This window comes from Centruroides vittatus, unplaced genomic scaffold (assembly GCF_030686945.1).
Source record: "Centruroides vittatus isolate TY-2023 unplaced genomic scaffold, ASM3068694v2 contig_98, whole genome shotgun sequence".
Classification (NCBI taxonomy): domain Eukaryota; kingdom Metazoa; phylum Arthropoda; class Arachnida; order Scorpiones; family Buthidae; genus Centruroides; species Centruroides vittatus.
The window spans coordinates 2,050-23,944 of record NW_027122651.1 but is presented as its reverse complement, the minus strand read 5'-3'; the positions used below and the strand labels follow the sequence as shown (position 1 = coordinate 23,944).

The 21,895-nt window shown below is 33.8% G+C and overlaps 3 protein-coding genes across 3 annotated transcripts; 1 reads left to right on the top strand and 2 right to left on the bottom strand.

The window, feature by feature from the left end:
- Positions 1-1,576: 1,576 nt before the first annotated feature.
- LOC136985848 (uncharacterized) lies at positions 1,577-2,815 on the bottom strand. Its single transcript, XM_067283219.1, has one exon. It carries the CDS (start codon positions 2,813-2,815, stop codon positions 1,577-1,579), a length of 1,239 nt encoding a protein of 412 aa, XP_067139320.1.
- A 403-nt stretch (positions 2,816-3,218) lies between these two features.
- Positions 3,219-4,315, top strand: LOC136985847 (uncharacterized). The gene is made up of 3 exons (XM_067283218.1): positions 3,219-3,384; positions 3,464-3,556; positions 3,660-4,315. The coding sequence occupies exons 1-3, from the start codon at positions 3,264-3,266 to the stop codon at positions 4,313-4,315; spliced, it is 870 nt and encodes a 289-aa protein (XP_067139319.1). The 5' UTR covers positions 3,219-3,263.
- An 8,644-nt stretch (positions 4,316-12,959) lies between these two features.
- On the bottom strand, positions 12,960-14,699 carry LOC136985860 (uncharacterized). Its single transcript, XM_067283231.1, has one exon. It carries the CDS (start codon positions 14,697-14,699, stop codon positions 12,960-12,962), a length of 1,740 nt encoding a protein of 579 aa, XP_067139332.1.
- Positions 14,700-21,895: the final 7,196 nt, after the last annotated feature.

Genomic DNA, 21,895 nt, shown 5'->3' with positions numbered 1-21,895 from the left:
CGAACGTTGATAGTAAATGACGAAAATCATATTTCTTGTTACTCGTACGGTAATCGTAAATGATGTAAACATCAAATTAATAACTATTATTAAATTTTAAAAAAATTAATCCTTCCTACTTGAAACAATGAAATTTTCTTTTTATTTTAACTAGAGAAGAAGTAACAAAGATTGGGCATTAGGGAGGCAGCCCATCTACCTGGCAATATTTCCAGGTAGTTAATTTAATTATAGGTCATCAGCCAGCCCAGAATGTATCGTTAATGGAAGAGAGTTGTGGCAGTATGATACAATGTTTACCATCACTTGAATTTGATACAGGTAAACTATCATTATATGTATCCTATTAGCCTATATCAAGGTCTATTACTTAACCATCAAAAATATTTATTATTATAACTTAACTTCTCATAATACTTGATCACTTTTAAATATAACACAACATTCTGGAATTTATTATTAAAACTGTACATGTGTACCTTTATTACCATTTGGTATCTATAACTGCAAGAATTATGGAATACCAGTTAAGTTCAAAAGTTGTCAGAATACATTTGTTTGGATAGACATTGTAAAATATTTAAGTGTGTTCACAAACTCCATTTTACATATATTTTGTATAATTAAGCATTTAAGTCCTGGTGATTTTTCTTGTGGTTGTTACTAAACATGTAATCATTTACTCTAATAAATTAATGTTTTCATATAATTTACATCCTTTATTATGTGTATTTAAATAAATTAGTGTATATTGTTAAATAATTGTGCTTGTATCTTTTAGATAACAACGAAAATTCCAATGAATTAATAGATGATATACCGGTACCAGAAGCGCTTGAACCCGAAATAAGGGTGACAAGGTCGAAGAGAAAGAAACGGCCACTGGAACGACAAATAAATGAGTTAATAAGCGAAATTAAACGTAGTGATGCTGTTTCTGAGGAATTGGAAAAGAAATCAATAAAAATTGCAGAGGAAGGACTGCAACTACAGAGAGAAAGTATAGAATTGGAAAAAGAATTATTATCCATAATAAAAATGTCTTAATTAATTTGAAATAAAAATCATTTTTATTGTATGTGATCATTTATTTTCCTCAATTGAAAATACATCTTTGATGATTGCGGGAGGACTGCAGTTATAAAGACATTAAAACTTGAATCTGTATTAAAATCTATGAATAATAATTAATGAAATTAAAAGTAAAAACAATAATTGTATTAACTATATAAATATTTATTTTCCTGACTTTATAAATGAATAAAACTACAAACACTAGACAAATTTTCAGTCAAAGTAATTTATTTCAGCTTAATGTTAGAGTATATATTATTTTATAACAGTCCTGATTTTCAAGAGCTTGTTTAATTAACAGCAGTTACAAGGAGTTTAACACTCAAATTATGAGGACTGTTCATATAAACATTAATTAATAGAACAAACAGATATTAAATAATTATAAAATTCTAACTATTAGCAATGTCAAAATTTAAAGTAGAACTATATTCTAGTGAACTTCTGAGTATTATCCTGTAATAAATCTTGTTTTGAGAACTTAATTTAAAATCTTATAATCTTAATCTTCATCCCTAAAACTTCTTGCAATAGCATTTCTAATTGAAATAGCTTTGGTGTTGTTTATCCCTATAACACAAATTCTCTCTGATGAACTATCAGACTGATTTATTTCATTAAGCCATGTTTTCTCTATTGGATCATCCCTCTTCTCACACAAATTATGTAATATACAACAAGTTTTAATTATTCGTTTTGATATATCAATCCTATTATCCATTCGTTTAGAAAGTCTTCGAAATCTTGCTTTTAATCTTCCAAAGGCATTTTCTACTACTCGTCGAGCTCTAGACAATCTAAAATTGAATGTTTTTTCCATTTCATCCTCTGTTTTACTTGGAAATGGTTTCATTAAGGTTGGCTGTAAAGGAAAAGCAGAGTCACCAATAATTAAAGGTGGCACAACTTCTCCACCAATTCTTTCCCCTAATTCTAAGGAGTTTATATTTTGTAGGCATGTCAAAAGAGAGTTAGAATTTTTAAAAATATGTGCATCATTATTTCTTCCAGGAGATCCTACATTTATATATGTAAACATATATTTGGCATCCGAAACAGCAAGGAGGACCACAGAATACCATCCTTTATAGTTGTAATAGTCAATGCAGTCTTTTTTTGGTGGTGAAATAGGAATGTGTGTTCCATCAATTGATCCAAAGCATTGTGGAAAATTCCAAATCTCGTAAAAATCACGAATTTTTAAGTCAATTTCATTTTTAGTCTGTGGAAACTGAATAGCAGTAGACATTAAATTATTTATAACTGCATTGCAGAAGTCTATGACAATTTTACAAACGGTGGATTTTCCCACACCAAATAGATGTGAAATAGTCCTATATTCAGACGATGATGCCAATGTATATAGAGCAATTGCTACTCTTTTTTCTGTAGAAATACATCGTCTCAAGTGAGTGTTATTTCTTTTCATTTCCGGCAATGCAGCACATAAGAAATTAAACGTTTCTCTAGAAACTCTAAAGTTTTCACGCCAACTTACTTCGTCCATTGCAGGAACACACTCTTCCCACCATTGCTGATTTCTTGGGATCTTCCAAATTCGATCACTAGGAAGCGTAGAGCAAATCATGGCTACAGCACACGCCTTTTCTTTTGCTCGTCGTCGCCATTTCATTGCTTTTGTTCGTGTCAAACGATACTCTTCTCTGTTAGCATGTATACGCTGCTTCAGTACAAGCAGTTTAAATAATAATAATAATTTAACTTTCTGTCGAGAATCCATTATCATAACAATTCTGTCACTAAAGTGATAACATTGAGAGAATCGTGCTGCCAACGACAACGATAATGACATCACTGATAATAAATGTTAATAATTCCTAACTAATGTCTTATGTATTTTAAATAAGTTATTTATATTTTAAATTACTAAGTATAAATTAATTTATGATGATTTATGAAAAATAAGCAAAAGTTTGATTTTATTTAAAATGTAATATTGAGTACACCCACTTGAGGGCTAAGCGAATAATTCGCTTTAATTACCTAGTGTGAACAAGTAGTTAATCTTGTTTTCGACAATGCGACTTAACTTAATTCTGCTTAAGTCTTAATCCCGCTTAAAATGTACAGTGTGAATAGGGTATTAGGCTTGATTTCGTTATGTATTAAACGAATCTCTTAATTCTGTAATATTTTTGACATTTTTTTTCCCCTTAGATGCAAACTACATGCAAAAATATTTGAATGGTTTGAAGCATAGTTCAGAAATTTATATCCCATCGAATTTAAATATCAGTACACCGAAAATTGTTCAAATCTTTCGAGTCGTAGAAAAGGATGGTGAATTTGGTAAGATATTTATGTAAGGATGCTATATTTATAATATAATGCTATATTTTTTGTATTAATTTGTTTGGAAATTTATTAGAACTCGCAGAAGGAGTCCAATTCAGTTTTGAAGAGGCTGAAAAAGGTGATCAGCCTGAGATAAACAAAAATGATCAGAAAAAGAAACAAAAAGGTATAGTTATTTAATACATTCAGACTATTCAATTTCAAAATTTATTTAACAAATACAAAATAATAAGTAATATATTAAATATTGAAGTACTTTCTTTTTTCAGTTGAATGGTCTGATGTAGCTACACAACTCTTAATCAATTCAAGGATAGAAAGAGAAAATGACTTTCAGAAGCCAGTTGCCAAGGCAAAACTGTGGAGTCAAATTTCGCAGGGCTTACAAAACAAAGGATTCAAGTTTTCAGGAGAGGAGTATAGCCATAAATGGCGAAATTTAATGTGCACATTTAGACAAAATTTGGATAAGTTAAAAACATCAGGAGAGGGGAAAATAAGATGGGAACATTTTAATAAATTTTATGAAGTGTATGGTGGAAAGACAAATAATAATCCTCCACCTCATTATCTGAGCTCATCAATTGCCTCTCCTGCATCACCTTCTCCGTGCACCTCAGTGAGTGCTGTTTATCCATCTGGCACCAACTCCCCTGCTGCAAATACAGCCACAACTAACAGCGAAAGTAACACATCAGACTCTCTCAACTTGGACTCACCCCGTCCCTCGACATCTCTTACCAGGGAGAACCGTAAGAGAAAGCGGGAACCCCCTGCATGGTTTTTAGAAGAAATGGCGAAGAGAGACGCAAAGGATGAACAGAGATGGAAGGAGGTGAAGGAAATAGAAGAAAAAAAACTGCACGAGTTGCAGAAACTCAGAATGCTAATGTCTGAATTAATTAAAAATAAAAGGAATGTGTAATAAATTTTTTTTCGGTAAAGCATTATTATTCTACCTAGTCTGACTTTTTATCATCTCTTGTCCAGACATCATATGCTGAAGATTAATTAGCCAACCTTAGGCTATTTCAAGAAGAGTTGCTTTTTGTCTGTTCAGCAAGAATTTTATAAATATATTTATTAAAAGTTTTTTAATTTACGGCAATGCAACACTTGGGCACTTCTGCCTAGGGGAATGTGTTCTGGAAGATCTTTTCAAGGGTATCTAATCCCTATTTAGACATTACAGACATGGAGAAAACCCAGAAAACTCCACGCGGTCAGCCCATCCCGGCCAGGCGCAAACCCATGATCGAACTCCCAGTGTTAGGGGAACAGAACCAATTGGCCCACCGGTGGGCCCTTTGCTACTTTTGACATACCTGATAAACTGTATTGTCCATTATCATTTTGTTCGTTTGCAAAAGCATGGGAGTTCACTCATAAAACTTTCGGTCCAACAAATTAGCCGAAAGATACGTCCAGACCATCAAAGCCCTGTTAAATCAGTGCAAAGCAGACAATTCAAATATCTGTCACTACTGAATACATGCAACACTTCTCACCAAGTGTTTATTGAAAGGCCTATGAAAACGGTGAAACTCTCTACTCAGGTACATCAAAACCTTCAGTTAAACCAACTAAAGCAGAAACATAACGCCAAACACACACTTGTCAGAAACTAGAAACGTCTACACGCGCCAAAAACACACAATACAAAAAGACTAAAGCGCCTCGTGAAGTTGCCAGGTCGTAAAAAACTAATTAATTTGGAAAATCGAATCTTAAAATTTTGGTTTAATTAAAAATGCAGAAAATTCGCGAGAATTTGGAAAAAAAACTTACCGTTTATTTAAAACGAGAAGAGTTTCTTCTTATTCTTTTAAATCTAGAAATTACCTGACCAATTTTACTCTTACGCTTTCCCCTAGGCATTTTTTTATTGACAAAATAGCTGTTTTTTTAAAATTTAGTCCGAAAAAGAATTGTTTGTGCAGTACGTTATGTTGTCGGTAGATCTTTTTGTCTTTAAGTGGTTTTATTTGGAGTTTATGGTACTGTAATCCGAAAAGCCGGTCCTAGAGAACGGCCAATGCGCACGCTGGGAAAGAATGCCTTCTGGGGGCTAGGATCTTGTTCCGGGAGAACTTTTTAAGGGAAATTGGTCCCTATTCAGGCGTCATTGACGCGGAGAAAACCCAGAAAACTCCACGTTGACAGTCCGTCCGAGTGCGGCGCGAACCCACGACCGAACTCCCAGCTTTCGGGATCTAGTCCCCTCGAGTGCGGGGACGAAGACCGTTCGGACACTGGTGGGCCTATACGTTGTTCTTCTTCTTCTTAGTACGGTTTATACATTGTTTTGATGAGCGATATCACTTTTAAATAATAATTCACTACCCTTCTTGTTTGTTCATTGTATGTGAACTTGTTAAATGCAGTTGTGTTGTTATGTGTTGTAGTTGTAGTTTTATGTTTACTGTAACTCTCATTTAATTTGTTATTTAATTTTGTTAATTTAATAGCATGTTTAGTGATATTTTATTTTATTTTATTTTATGTAATATACAAAAAGGTTTGTTAACATTGCTTTTAAAAATTCAAACGAGATGAATTCGAACAAAAGGTTCTATTTTGGAACAATGAATCAGGCTATCCCTGAGGATGGCCTATCAAAATAGGCTGAAAACGTTTGGAATAAAGAGAAAAAGCTCGGCAAATAAAATTCAGGTGTGTTGTTATTATAATTGACTAAAATTGCGGAAAAGGAGATAGATAAAATATATATTATATCTAAATTAATAGATGTTATATGTTTTTTATCAAATGAATTGGAATTTAGAAGGCATAGGGAATCTATTGAATCTAATAACAGAGGTATCGAATTAGATCGAGCTTGTTTATTTATTAAGTACATCGGATAATCTATTAAAAATACATTTAGAGAAGTCTACACTTTTTATTTGGCTTATCGAACAAACGAATACGAATGGACCCTAGATCATCACTGACGCGCAATTAACTGATTGCCCCTGGAAGTCGGCTTCTTACAGAAACTCGGCTTCCCTTTCATCAAATGTCACGGCAGGCCTTTGTTCACATCGTATATATGTTTCTTAAACATCTTGCTGAGGTTTCTGGTGATGACACCTACGTACTCCTGGTTCAGACCAAATTAATCATTTTGATATGGTATCTTGTATATCCCAGAATGTTCTTCCTTCTTGATCGTATCTTTGTCATTCCTAAGCAAATTATAAACCGTGGGAGCCTTTTTGTACAATAATTTTGTGTTCTCGTAATTTGCAATTTCTTTCATAATTTTGGACATGCCTATGTTGTAAGTGAACTTAGTAACATCGTGGTTCATATTCTTCTTTCTCGTCTTTTTGCGAGAATCTAAAGAATTTATTAATCCCTCAATGACCTTTGTTCCAAATCCCAACGTTCTAGCAACTGTCCTGATCCTATCCAATAGATATGTGATCAAGAATAGCTAATTAAAATCTAATACATAATACACGGTCGATATAATTCTATATGTTTTGTTAATATATTTATATTTTATTTTATTCTATTCTATTTATGTTTATTATTTCATCGGAGATTCTAAGTAGAGCCGCCATCCACCCCACTGCTATTGTCAATAAGCTGTTAATTGTAAATAAAAGCTCCTACTTCTGTTCCCATTTAATTGTTGCTATCGCTTTCACTGTTTTCCCTTCTTCTCTATGCTCAACTACTAATTTTCGAATATCTTTTGAGTTCAGTGGTTTTATTCACTTGGCCATTGGTGGGTCTTAAATTAATAAAAACTATTTTTTGAAAGTATTGAGCATGTGACAGCCAGATGGTCGAGCGGTTAAGATGACGGTGCCGCTCTCGGGGAGGCGGGATTGAATCCGGACGGGTCGAAAAAATCTTCAGGAATTTGTCAGGTTGATCCGTCCCGATACGTCGAACCCCGTCTCTCACCCCCGACCTCCCTACAGTGGGCCCTGCCGAACCCATAATGAGCTTGCTAAAAGAGGCCTTCAGTGCTTACAGGGCGGAAAGAGTGAAAAAATAACGAAGTATACAACATGTCGCGTGAGATACGCATAACATTTTGCCATGAAACAGTCTTTATGAGTTAATATCATATTTATTTCTACATTTATCGAGGTGTCTGTTTTCTGAGAAATTTCTTTAATTAAATTCTAATTACCGGTAATTAAAATTTATTTTTCTTACTTCACATTTTATCAATAGTAAACTTCGAGATCGGTGTCGCCGGAGTCGGAAGAATTTTACCGACTCCGATTCTATAACAATGCTGAAAGCACTAAAAGGGTCCTTTGTAGCATGACCGGTATGGTTTTAGTCAGTCTCAGAATGGGACTGCCAAGTGAACGGATCAGACCGAAAGATTTCTAGGGTTCTGTCCAGGCCGGATGGCCGAGCGATCAAGGTGGCAGCCTACCGCTCTGGGGGACCCGCGATCGAATCCGAACGGGTCGAAAATCCCCAGGAATTTTTCGGGGGTTGGTCCGTTCGGATATGTCGGGCCCCGTCCCTCACCACCCGGTTGCCCATTGTGGGCCTGGCCGAACCCATAATGGGCCTTCTAAAAGAGGCCCTCTTAGTGCCCACAGGGCGGAAAGAGTTAAAAATTAAAAAAAAGGGTTCTGTCCACCGTCCGGATTCGTTTTTCATAGAGGTACTGTACGTTGTCGAATATCCGAACGCACCACCCACGAAAAATTCTTGAGGTTTCTTCGACCCGTCTACATTCGATTTTGGGATCCCAGAGCGATAAGCTGCCATTTTAACCGCTCCGACCGTCTGGCCGTCCCGTTTTACAGTATTTGAAGTCACACTACAGAAGAAAAGATAGTGACGTAATCTGCGCGTGCTCGTTTAGAAGTCGCAATGGCTTCGTGCCCGAATCGAGCTAAGTGGGTACCACTCTAATTATATCAAAGCTCTAATTCCCTATTTATCCAATACCGAGACGGATAAAGTTTATTTTAGTGTTTTCTTTTATAATTTTAATCGGAAAATACTAATTTTCTCACACTTCATATTTGTATTTACAGCGGAGTTATTTGTTCGTGGCAGCCATCTTGAATTTCGTCTTCGATTTGGTTTATTTGGTTAACACAAAGAGACACGTGAGTATATGCCTTCCGAAAAAACTTTTATGGGAAGCTGCTCCCTATTTAAATGTTACACACGTCAAGGAAACCCGGAAAACTCCACGTAGCCAGCCCTTTAGCGAGGCCGCGAAAGCGTTCAGTGGTTTTATCCACTTGGCCGCTGGTGGGCCAATTTCGTCTTTCGGCACTTCATGAACTCGCGAAGTATTTTACATTAATAAAGATATCATAGAGGCATAATTTTGCGATATAACTAACTTCGTGATATTCATTTAAATTATTATTTCGGCCTCTGATGTTTTCCTAATAATAATCCAAATACATATCATGGACTTAAGAACTTTAAACATATCACAAAATTGCATCTCTTATTCTATTGCTTTGTATCTTGCGTCTGAAAAAATTCTTTTTCTCATTTTTCATATACCTTCATATGTAGAATTGTTCACAACTCGAACTGGCCATTAACGGTTATCTTTTTCTGATCTCAGAAGATATAGAATTTCAGAAATATTGAAATGTATGAGCGCACTGTCTCGTATATGTCGGACCCCGTCCCTCTGCACCCGCCCGTCTCCATTTTGTTTTTTTTTTTTTTTTAACTCTCTGTCTTGAGGGCATTAAGAGGTCCTCTTTTAGCCACCTCATTATGGGTAGGACTTGGCCCACAATCGGGAACGCGTTGGTGGCCGACATATCCAGTCCGACCATCTTTCGAAAAATCCCCAGGAATTTTTCGGGAAGGTGGTTCGTCCGAATATGTCGGGTCCCGTCCTAACCACCCGGCCGCACGGCCCTCACCCATTCTCATCACTTGACCGAATCCATAATGAACTTGCTGAAAGAGGCCCTCTTAGTGCCCACAAGGCGAAAAGAGTTGGAAAAAAAAAATGTCATTGGACACAGGGACGAATCCTGACCAAAATTTTTGGGCATGCTGAAAGTTATAATAAGAATAATTGGCACTAAACAATAGGCAGAAACGTTATTTGGTGTGAATAAAAAAAGTATGGACTATTATAAAGCCTATTATATCTACACATGAAATATATTATAATAAAAAAGAATTAAAAATGTATGGTAATAATTCAATTTTTGAGGGCCCTTGACACTTGGGGCCCAGGGCTTAAGCCCTATTAGTCTCTATGTAGATCCGCCCTGTACACAATACATGTATGTTGACTGAGTACCGCAAGCTTTCGATACAACCTGATGGTGGCCCGCGTTTATTTATGCAGCGCTCGAGAAGCGTTTTATAGCGAACACACTGAAACTGTTTCTAATTCGCCAACACTGCTCGTGACCTCATTTCGCTACACTCTCGCTGCATAAAGGGTACGTTCGTTAAGTCGAACGAGTTAAACGCGTTAGTAACGAATCGTTCGAAAAGTAGTAGTCTCGCTCAGTGCGCATGCTCTGCGGTGATGACGTATCGAACGAAACCCTAACGAAGCTCACGAAGTAAAGAGTTAGTTTACTTCGTTAAGAAAATGGCGCCCGACGATATCGATGTTTTTAGATCTACTCGAGTGTTTAAATTGTGAATTAAAAAGTGAAATGATTGAAATAACTGTCCATCCGAAGCAACATAAGAAAAATATTTTGGATAAGGCTGCACTAGCAACATTCGTATCTTCGATTTTAAAAACAGCCATTTAGTTATAACGAATCGTTTGAAAAGTCGAACGAAACAAGAATAACGATGACGTCATTCTCGTTTAACTCGTTTGACTTAACGAACGTACCCAAAGAAACGCGGCCCATGTTAAATGCTTCGAATGACGTCATGCGCGTATACTTGTTTGCTGCGGAAAACCTTCACATGGGCAAGCGATAGAGTTCCCGCAAGCATCGCACTGACATAAAACGGCTAGCAGCTAGCTGTCAATGTAAAAGCAAACACAGTTTATAAAAGAGTTTACACGTTAGAATAAATTATTATTGGCATATTTGTTCTTACATAAAAAATATATTGACAGTTAAAACTTTCTCTTAAGCATGCGGCACATGCTAAGCAAGCCCAGAGAGTTCGCTCTTGATTGGACAGAAGGATTAAAAAACTAGTGAATTTAGTTTAAATCAGTCTGTTGATAATTATTTTATTTTATTTGTTGATAACGAAATTTATTATCTTTTAATAGTTAAAAATATTTGTGTTTTGAAATGTAGGGAAATTTGTTTTGAGTATATCTGGCAACACTGAATATTACAGTTCCCGCCACGGCGGGTAAATCGTCTGGTCGGGAGTTTTACGGCGCGAACGGAAATTTCGAAGTTAAAAAGGTAAGTGAAAAGTATTTAGCAGTTTATTTATCTTATCTCAATCTTACAATGATTATTAATTGACGTTTGTGACCAAAGCTTGAAACAGTTTTATATAAATTGTAAGAATGGTTTAAGTCATTGTTGTGTTGGGCTATTAGGTTATGGGTGTAACGTTAGGTTACATTGAACACTTTCAAATGAGTTGATTAGACCCAGGGAGACTTAGTAAACTTTATTACGAGTAACAATAGTAACGAATAGCAACTTAAGTACAGTAGTCTGACACGAGGTCTCACACAAAAGTGGAGGTAGACGAAGGAACTACACTTACAGTCAAGGTCTGTATAAGAAGGTCAGGACACGCGTGACCTACTTCTTGAGCCGCCATTTTGGGATTATTTGAGTCACATGTTTTAAGCAAACTTGTACGAGCAGTCAGTTTTAGACGACATTAATTAAACTAAAATTGCATAAATCCATTGATTTTCAGTCGAAAATATAATAATAATTTTGGATGATTATGCAACCCCAATTTTTTGTAACTTTTCGATCAAATAGTTTAAAAGAAACAATCATTCATATCATTTTCTGTTGTGATTGAAACTAATTATATAGGTGCTAAAACTGATGCAATTACGTGTATAGGCACTTCGTAAAATAATGCAATAACATCAAAGAAAATTTAAAGTATAATAAACAATATACAATGAAGTTATCCAAAATTTTATTTTAAAGCATTTGCCAATACAATATTAATGCATTTAAAAAATAAATACTGGACTAACGTTTAATTAACGAACATTTTTGGCTTTACAAAGGCTTAAACGTCATATTTTTCTAATTATATAAAATTTAATCAAAAAGGATAATATTAAACACAATTTGATGATATTTTTAACAGAGCTTATCCGAGACATAACTTTCTCTGTAAACACACAAGATACAAATATAATAAAATACCATTTTCGGAAGTCGGCAGAAGTACGCATAAATGAGCTTTTGCTTCCATACAGTTTTTTTACATTCAAAGTACTGTTCATATCCCTGGCAAAAATATGTAATCTCACTGACAGAAAAGTTAAGATTAACAGTTCTAACTGAGATTCTTCGAAATGAAGCTGAACAACAAATAATTTAATGTGAGCTCACGTATACACTCAAATTTATTTTTGTGCGATTTGTTTTGTGCGGTATATGAAAATTTCAAATTAGAACATAATTGACTTTTGTAAAATTTTCTAAAACTCTATTGGATGTTTTCTATGACATCAGCAGGTTTTTTCATTTTTTATTCAAACAAACAAAATCTAACACCTTATCTTCGCTGAGAAAGTTTAATTTTAAACAAACGTTTTCAGCCTATTCTATAGGCCATCATCAGGCTAAAAAAATCGAATAGTATTGTTCCATAAGAACGAATACAAATATTTAAACTTTAAATTAACAACGGATTAATACAAATATTTAAATTTAAAAATCAACAACGGATTAAAAGATGATACATAATAAACTAATAACGTATAGAATTAAAAACAAAATAAAAAACAAAATAAAAAACAAAATAAAAATCAAAAATAAACTCAGAAAAACTTCTAAACACAAGCATAGAACCATAAAATAAACATGTAAATTAAGAGTTCCTTGCAGAGTTCTTAACCATATACTTCCAGGCCGATGGAAGGCCCTCAGCGTCCCTCGCATTTATACACGCCCCTTCCAGCTTGCTCTTGTAAATCTCTATTTTCTCAGCGGTCCTCGCCAACGTTGGGGAGCTTACGGGTTTTATAATGTCCGCTTCATCCCATTTAACTATCGAGCTTTCGGTCTGAGCCATTTGGGATAGTACCGTGGCGTTGGAGCTTTTTCTGATGTTATACTTGTGCTCCTTGAGTCTTACACTCAAACTCCTTGTCGTAACGCCGATATAATCTTTCTTAATTCCTAGCTGTGCGTTCTCGTATGGTATCCTATACACACCCGCTTTTTCTTCCTTCCTAATGCTATCCTTGTCATTCCTTAAAATCTTATAAAGGTTCGGGGCTCTTTTCAGAATTATTGATGTCTCATTGCGGTTCGCAATTTCTTTCATAATGCTTTTGGCATATCTGTTATAAGTGAATTTAGTGATCTTAGCGGGACGTTGTTTAGAGCCTCTTGCTACGTTCTTCTCGTACCTTTTAACCATTCCTGTTATTGCGCTTTTCCTGTATCCTAAGGTTTCGGCTACCAGTAGAATTCTGTTAATTTCCTTTGCTCTGTCCAAACGTTATCACAATATAGAAAGGCCCTTCGGATTAGAGCCCGGAATGCCGCCATCTTATAATGATACGGATCATTTGATTGCGAAGGGATATAAAGCGGACTGTGCGTTGGTTTAACGTAAACACTGGTAGATAAATGCCCGTTCTTGAACTGGATGTTGATGTCTAAAAAATGAATTGTTACGGAACTTTTCTGTTCTAATTTCAGTTTTAGGCCGTCGTTATTACGATTGATGCCTTCAATGAACTCATTAATCTTACGGTTATTCTTCCATAATATAAAGATGTCGTCTACATATCTTTTAAAATATACTATATCCTTACGGAAGTCAAACAAAACTCTTTTCTCCAGCTTTCTCACAACCAACTCACATAGAATTCCTGAGATCGGACTTCCCATTGGAACCCCTCTTTTCTGTCTATATGCTTGTCCATCATAGCTGAAGATAGATTCGTAGCATATCAGGTTAGCCAGTTCTACTACTTCGTTGTTGTAATGTAACAATTCAGGGATTCTGCTGAACAATAATTCGAGTAGTGCTTCCTTGCATGATAGAATTCTTATGGACGGATATAAGCTGTCATAATCTAATACCGTTCCTACTTCATTTTCCATTAACGATATGTGTTGAATTTCCTTAACCACAGTTCCAGGATCCTCTGCCACTAGTGCATTGCTTTCAAGCTGGGAGGAGATAAACTTGTATAATCTTTTTTCTAAGACAAAAGTCGGTCCTCTGCACTTTTCTACTATCGGCCTAATTTGTTTACCCTCCTTGTGGGTTTTAGCGAATGCAAACAACCTTGGAATAGCAGGCCTTGGGTTCCGGCACTTCTTAATAAAAGGTAAAACAGTAGAAAGCTTTGTCCCTTCTAGCTTCTTGACCCGTCTATCAATGCTCTCAATAATATTAACGTTAACCTTTTCACATTCCGTTTTTTCGATGTAATCTACTATCGCCTTTTTGTAAGTTTCTCTTTTCATGATCACCAAATGTTTAGTTTTGTCCGCTCTTGTTACCAGTAAATCGTTTACATCCAGCCAACGCTTAGTAACCCGAATATCGTTATTCTTAAGCCCTCCTAGTTTCCAACGTTCTTGGTTTTTAATGACCGTTTTCCACCTAAAATAATCTTTTTCTATCGAATCTAGCCCAACGATTCCTCTTTCAATCTCTTGAATCGATGTTTCCCAATTTCTTGGATTCTCAGGGACGAAGTTCGGGCCTTTTTCTAGAACTTCCCTAATCTTGTCTGGTACCTCCACCTGGTCCCACACAACAAAAGTTGCAAGATTTTTCTTATTCTTTCTTACTGCTTGCTTAGCGATAATCCATTTCATTTTTTTAATATATTTCCTCGTCAAATTCTTATGAATCTTGTCCGTTAGTCCAACAACTCCTTTGTTAATTTCTATTAACTCTTCCGGATCATCATTATATAAACTATTTTCAAAGTCGATAATCTCACGCAAAAGTCCATATTTCCTGTTTTTTGCTACCCTGATAGACTTTCGAAGGCATGCTAGACAAAACCTCACCTTCAGTGAAAGGCATTCTTTTGGGACGCTGATTCTAAAAATTGACATGGGAAAAACATTGTTTTTCAAACATTCCCTTAAAAACTCCAATTTACAGTTAGCTTTGATCAGCTTAATCGTTAACTTCCTGTATCTTCTGTAATGTTGCACCGGTGCCGCCATAATAACATTAAATAAAACGTGCCCAGCAAAAATTATATAAACAAAATCTAACACCTTATCTTCGCTGAGAAAGTTTAATTTTAAACAAACGTTTTCAGCCTATTCTATACGTTATTAGTTTATTATGTATCATCTTTTAATCCGTTGTTGATTTTTAAATTTAAATATTTGTATTAATCTGTTGTTAATTTAAAGTTTAAATATTTGTATTCGTTCTTATGGAACAATACTATTCGATTTTTTAGCCTGATGATGGCCTATAGAATAGGCTGAAAACGTTTGTTTAAAATTAAACTTTCTCAGCGAAGATAAGGTGTTAGATTTTGTTTATATAATTTTTGCTGGGCACGTTTTATTTAATTTTTTATTCAGTAAAATTTTTTTCTCATATGTTTTTTTCGGTCCCCTCTCATTTTAATAGCATAAAAATTGTAAATATTATGTTATATTTGAACAGATGCGGTGAGTTAGCTGCCCTCTAGCTTTAGACTGTGGGTGTGAAATTTCACGCCTTGTTAAATGAAATAACACTTTCCGCAGCTATATTTATCAAATAAAATCATTTTTTAACGATGATTTTTAACTTTTTAATGTTAGATTGGTATTTAAGTGGAAATAATTAATTAATATAAACAATAAAATTTTTAGAGGATTTGTTTCCTCATTAAGGATTGCAGAAAAAAGCCCAAGGAGTTAAAAAAAGCAATTCTTAGTTATTTCGTACGGTTTTGAGTTATTTTCTACGTGAGACTTTTTTTATTCGGTCCCTATCCACCGCATAAAAAATACTTTTTAATTGTGTTGCGAAAACTATTTTTTATAGCTACTCGTGAAGTTTTGTGTGATTTTTTTTTTATTTTTATGCGTTTTCTTTTATGCGGTCCCTATCCACTGCACGAAAACAGGTTTGAGTGATGTACATCTCAAAGACAGTATCTATAGAAAAATACATAATATACACTACTCTCACATAGTTTAGAATGTTCAGTTGGCTGCCACTTATCCCGTCTGCAGTTCTGCACCCATTTCGCTTTCCTCTGCTTATCTGCAGGAAATCTAAACAATCGAAGGTCGGTAGACTTACTTTTACAATTAGGTGCCACAGAATAACCAATTGTGTAACGTTCTGAGTACGTATATATGTAATAATAGTCGATTCACGCACGAACCACGTATGATGAGCTCAATCGATTAGTCTCAAAATGGCCGCTGCCACAAAGAATCACGGGAGCGTGTCCTGACCTTCTTATACAGACCTTGCGTGCAGTAGATCAGGCTTAGCGCCATCTATCGGCGGCCAGGCCACACATCTAACCGACACTTGTTACAATGGGTTCTCAACCTTGAAATAATGGAAAAAAATCGAGCAAATCCTTTATCACGCAGATTGTTTGAAGCCCTTGTAAGAAAAGACGAATCTTCCCAAGCTGATCTTATCTTAAATACGGATATAAGAGGCTTAAGTAAACGCAAGGCACTTGGTTGATTTTTTGATCTTTTGGAAGAGATGAAAAAAAGTCAAACATTTGAAGAATTAGATAACCTACAGTTGTTGATGGACTTGGCTTTTTTAACTGACATATGTGAAAAATTGAACAGTTTAAACCTGGATCTCCAGGGAAAAATAAACATTTAGCTGAAATAATTAGCTCTATAAAAGCATTCAGAGCCAAAATATAGTTTTGGATGAATAGTATGTCGAAAAATTCTCTTGTACACTGGTGAAAAAAGTGACTGGTGAAGATAATTTGGTTAAAGCAGTGGTTCTCAACCTTTTTTGTTGATGTACCCCATTAGCCCATTAGTTGTTTCTCAAGTACCCCTTATATTTTTGTATGTAAATTTTATAATTACTGCATTAGATGTATACAGCCCTTATAACTGAGTGCCATAAAAAAACTCTAACTATAACTAAAAGTGGATTACATATTTACATAAATAATAATAAATTTAATCAGGAACATACATTTATTTATTAGTATTTGATAAGTATATTATATGAAATTACAGAAGTCATTTCAGTACGTGCATAAATTACATTTCCTGAAAATAAATAGTTATGATGGACGATAAACAAAATTTAAATTATTCTACAATAATTTCTAACAAAATTTAATGGGATATTTGTTGTGAAAATCTTCAGCAATTTTTTCAAAATTTGGTTTCCACGTTGTTAACTGATAACGAATGTCTGTTGATGCATCAATTTGTTTCTTTTTTTAGTTTTTGTGTCACTGTATTTGGCAAACTGCATTCGCACAAATACATTGTTACAAATGATAAAAGTTATCTTATAGCTTTATCGGCTATGTTTGGATAAGCTTTCACTAGATTAGCCCAAAATGACGATAAAGATACAGTAGAAAACATTTCTTTCTGTGTCGTGTCAGTAGAAATGTCAATCAGTTGCTCTTCTTTTGCTGACAAGCTGTAATTTTTTTATTTGTAGAAAAAGGATTTACTATCCACACATAATTTTCAATTTTATTATCGTTAGGAAAATAATTGTTAAATGAAGTCAATAGATCCTCAAGATGCTGAATTATAGCCTTTTTTTAAAATCAGTATCAACGAGAATCATCTTTTCTAAAAGATAAGTACTCAATTTATCAAAAATGTCAAATTCTCCTGCCTTACATCTTTTCTTCCACATTGAAATTTTCATCTTAAATGCAGAAATTTTGTCATTGGCAGTGAAAATATTATTATTTTTCCGTTGCAGTGATAAATTTAATGCGTTAAGTTTATCAAATATGTCACATAAAATTTATATGTTACACCTTGTAAAATGTAGTTAGAAATCATAAAATCAATGTGTTGTATTTTTTCCTTAGTTGATTTCTTCTAAACTTCACTCTTGCATTCGTTTAAAAATGCTAATACTTCAGAACGTAATTCATATAACCTCGACAATACTTTTCCTCAGCTCGACCAACGTACTTCTGTATAAAATGGGTAGTGATTACAACTATCTACTATTTCAGTACAAATCTGTCTCAAAAGTCTAGTATTTAACGTACTGTTTTTTACAAAGTTAACTATATTTGTTAGTGCCGTAAAAATGTCTTTTAAAGACCGAGGAATGTTTTTTACCACTAAATTTTCTTTGTGCAGAATACAGTGGCTAGTTGAACAAGATGAATGTGCCACTTCTTTAATCCTTACAACTACACCAGAAATTGCATAGCTTTAGCACCATCAGTGCAGATGTTGATGCACTTTTTCAAAACTATTTCATTACTTTGAATGAAATTATCAATTTTATTGAAAATATCACAACCCGTAGTTGTATTTTTTAGGTTGTCACACATTAACAAATCTTTGCAAAGCTCATCATTGTACTGATATTTCACAAAAAATAAAAGTACTGCCAATCCGCTGCCATTGGTGCTTTCATCTAACTGTAATGTAAAATAGGCAGACAACCTGATTCTCCGCAGAAATTCATTAAGAAGATCGTTTGCACAAAGTGCAATTTGCCTTTTTATGGTATCATTAGAAAGTGGCAATTGTTTTATACTTGTCACTTCTTTAGGACCGAATAGTGTTTGACAAATGTCAATGACACAAGATTTTATAAAATAGAGATTATAATTCTGTACTGACCTTAAAAATAATGGCTGCAAATTTATAACGTGCAGAACAATCTAAGAATTTTTCAATTTTGTAACAAACATAATGTTTAAATTTGCTAAATATCAAGTAATGTGCTCATGTAGTGACACGCATTGCATGGTGGGGATACGATTCAGGCCTTGTTATTCCTAATACCAGTAGTCCAGTAAAAACACAAAGTCCCTATCTCATCAAGCAATAATTTTAGAATAGAAGAAAAAGTGTTTTTCTTTTCTAAAATTAATGCTCTGTTAAACCATAATTTTACTAGTCTACAGGTTCATTCGGCACTAATGGCACAAACAGAGTCAAATCAAGTGGATAAACAAGTTGTTTGGACTGTTAAAAGGAAAATCGGTGTTCATACTGGGATATTTTAAAGCAAGTTTTTGTCATTTCTTTTGTTAATAATTTACAGCAAATTCATTACATATGCCATTTTATAATCAAAGTTAGATATACCCCTTCGATTTACGCTTGTACCCTTGGTTGAGAACCACTGGGTTAAAGTATGCCTAGGTAACCCCTATTGCATTGCTTCTGGTCGCTATCTTGTCTACAATTATGCAACTGCACAATTAAACACATGTGATTAGCAAATATTACCATTTTCATTTTAATTAAAATGAAAATTTTAAATTAAATTAATATGTAATTACGAGAATAAATAATAACTCACAAATTACAAATTAAATAATTAAGTTTCTAATCTTAATTCATTTGTTTTTTTTTTTTACAAAAACACTTGATAGAGTTGCTGATTCACATGAAGACTTTCTTTTAGTTGATAATTTAACATTCTGTATTTTCTTAGCTTCCACTTTTTCCTTTTTTTGCCACCATCCTTGTTTTTTAAAAGATTCAGGAGCAACGGGTACAGTATTGGGTTCGGTCCATTTTGGTATTTTGCAAGACCCTGGATATATCCAACTAATATGTTTTGTAAATATCCTAAAACATTCTCCAGATGTTTTTTAATGCCATTTAACATACTTTTTGTACATAGATGAATAGAGTACGAGTCTGATAATTTGACAGTATAATGGCTTGGTAAATTCTTTGTTTTTTAATCTACCCCATAATTATTCTATCTTTTGTATTAGGGTTTCTCATTTCCCAGTCTTTTGCTTGTCCCGGGATTCTGGGATAAAAGTGAACTGTTTTCCGGGATCCCAGGACAAAATTAATTATTTTTAAGATATACAAATTATCATGAAATCAAATGATATAATTTTTTTTCGTAGTTTAAAGTAATTTAATACGTTCCGCAACCTTCAAAACCATATTAATAACGCTGTGTAAGATATATATTAAAAATTACCTTTGAATTATGTAAACATTTTCACAAATAGAAAAAAATTTATTAAAGTTTGCTGGAAACTGCAGACGACAGCAACAAAATTCTTTGAATTGAGTTAAAAATAAAAATAAAAGAACTTAGATCAAACTTTTAACTTAGAAGATAATTTTCGTTTTTTAAATAAAATATAATACAAAATATTGTAAATTTTTATAAGATTTAAAAAAGCAAAGATGGTTGATATATTACTCCGATCACTCAATCTAATTTTTATTTTAGTAACGAGAAGGTCTTGCTACCAAGAATGCTTTTTCTGATTTAATTGATGTGATTTGAATCATGTTTAATGCATTTAAGAGAAGACAAATATTATGTGTTTTTCACTTGTATCCTGAAAGATTTCTAGTTTATTTTTGGGATTTATTGCAGTACTTCTTTTGTTCTCTAGTATTCTTGATTTGTCTACTTTGACTGCTTTAATAGAAACATCATAGTCCAATGATTCAGCAGTTTGTTTGTCTTTAATAATCAGGTTATGAAGAAAAACTTCATACTTTCAGACTTTGTACTTGTTTGTATCCTGGCCCAATTTGCACAACTTGGCATTATGCAGTTATTGAAGCTACTGTGCTTGGTTAAAAATTAAGGCAGCATAAGCACAATTATTCCAGATATTACAGGTAAAGAGTTTTGAGAGTCCTGCCACAAATAAGCTACGTGTTGATTATTGACCATTTGTGATATTAGTTTTTTTAATTTTTACTCGTTATGGCATAAGTAGGTTTAAAATTAATAAATACAAATGTATTCTGACAGTTTGAGTTAATTATACTTTCTATTTGCAAAATTTCCTCAACCTTAACACAAAATAAGAAAAAAAGTGAATCTAAGAAATTTGCGGGATTTCCCGGGTTAAAAAAAAACCGGGATCCCGTGATCCCATTTGAGAAACCCTATTTTGTATATTTTCACCAATTATTGGATTTATGAAGTTTTTGGGATGGTTGACAGTCCTATGTTTTATGTTTATGTCTATTCCTTTTAAATCATCTATATTATTATATCCTTTCCACTCATTCATTACCACAACACTACCAGAATTAACAAATTTCAATATTATCCAGTTTAATGTAACTTCACTTCTGTCGTTTACCTGACATACAAAACAAGAGTCATCTTCTCAACAGATCCACCAACAACCCATCTAGTACCCTTTAGTTTTCATACTTTCATTTGGCAATTACTGTCTCATCAATCTCTATTGTTTTGTTTGGTCCACCGATTTTTAAAGACGTCATATTATGTAAAGAAATCATCATTACTAACCTTAGGAACTTGGCCCAGTCTATAGCTGTTTTTTTACAAATACCGACAGCCAAAGCAGCAGTAATTAATGTACAGTACATTCCAAACAAATTAAATGCCATATGAATGATAGTATGTCTGCCTAAGAGATTGGCCCAAACTTTTCTTTAAATATGCTGTCAAATTCAGAAAAATTCTTTTTGCAACAAATACAGCGTACCATAACAGAGTTCCTGGCTGGTCTATAAATTAGTTATGTCTTCAACGTGTTGTAGACCTAACCAAACAGCAAACTTCACATCAGAGGGTATATTTTTATCCAAACATAATTCTTCAAAATTGTTTTCCATCAGGGAAAAAAATTTTCTCAAATTACATTTTGTTCAAAAGACATCATTATTATACTTTTCTAAAGACATTGTTTATAACTATTAATAGAATTACTGTTAATTAATGTAATAAATGCAATAAATTTAGCTAAAATATAATGTTTATACCTTCATATAAGTATAGAATCCAAAAAAATTCAAAATTACTCGAAAAAACTAGCACCAATTACAAAATCTCCACAAAATGGAATACCATCATCTATATATATAACCCATTCAACAGGTGTCCGTTCTTCCGTCCGTCCGTCCCGTAACCGTTTGATAACCGACACTAGAGGCGCCCCTATCGTGTGTCATATTTCAAACATTCAAATTAAATTAACAATTTTAATTATTATTTAAATTAACAATATAAATTATTATTCTTCATTTGGCCAATACATTATTATTTGGTCAATATAACAATATAAATAATTCAGTATATTTGTAATAGGAATTTATTACTGTCACGGAATGCCTGTAATGTTCACTAGGGAGGCGAATAACGAAAAACCGGATAGATTTGAACGGCTACGATAAAACGATAAGTGAAATAGTTAAGCTAATATTTTAATATAATAATAGAAACCTTTCATGGCACGAGACGA

Bases quoted from the DNA above. Each gene is read 5' to 3' on its own strand.
- LOC136985848 (XM_067283219.1), bottom strand. From the start codon at position 2,815: ATGGATTCTCGACAGAAAGTTAAATTATTATTATTATTTAAACTGCTT.
- LOC136985847 (XM_067283218.1), top strand. From the start codon at position 3,264: ATGCAAAAATATTTGAATGGTTTGAAGCATAGTTCAGAAATTTATATC. The intron at 3,385-3,463 runs GTAAGATATTTA...GAAATTTATTAG, and splicing joins AGAAAAGGATGGTGAATTTG to AACTCGCAGAAGGAGTCCAA. The intron at 3,557-3,659 runs GTATAGTTATTT...TTCTTTTTTCAG, and splicing joins TCAGAAAAAGAAACAAAAAG to TTGAATGGTCTGATGTAGCT.
- LOC136985860 (XM_067283231.1), bottom strand. From the start codon at position 14,699: ATGGCGGCACCGGTGCAACATTACAGAAGATACAGGAAGTTAACGATT.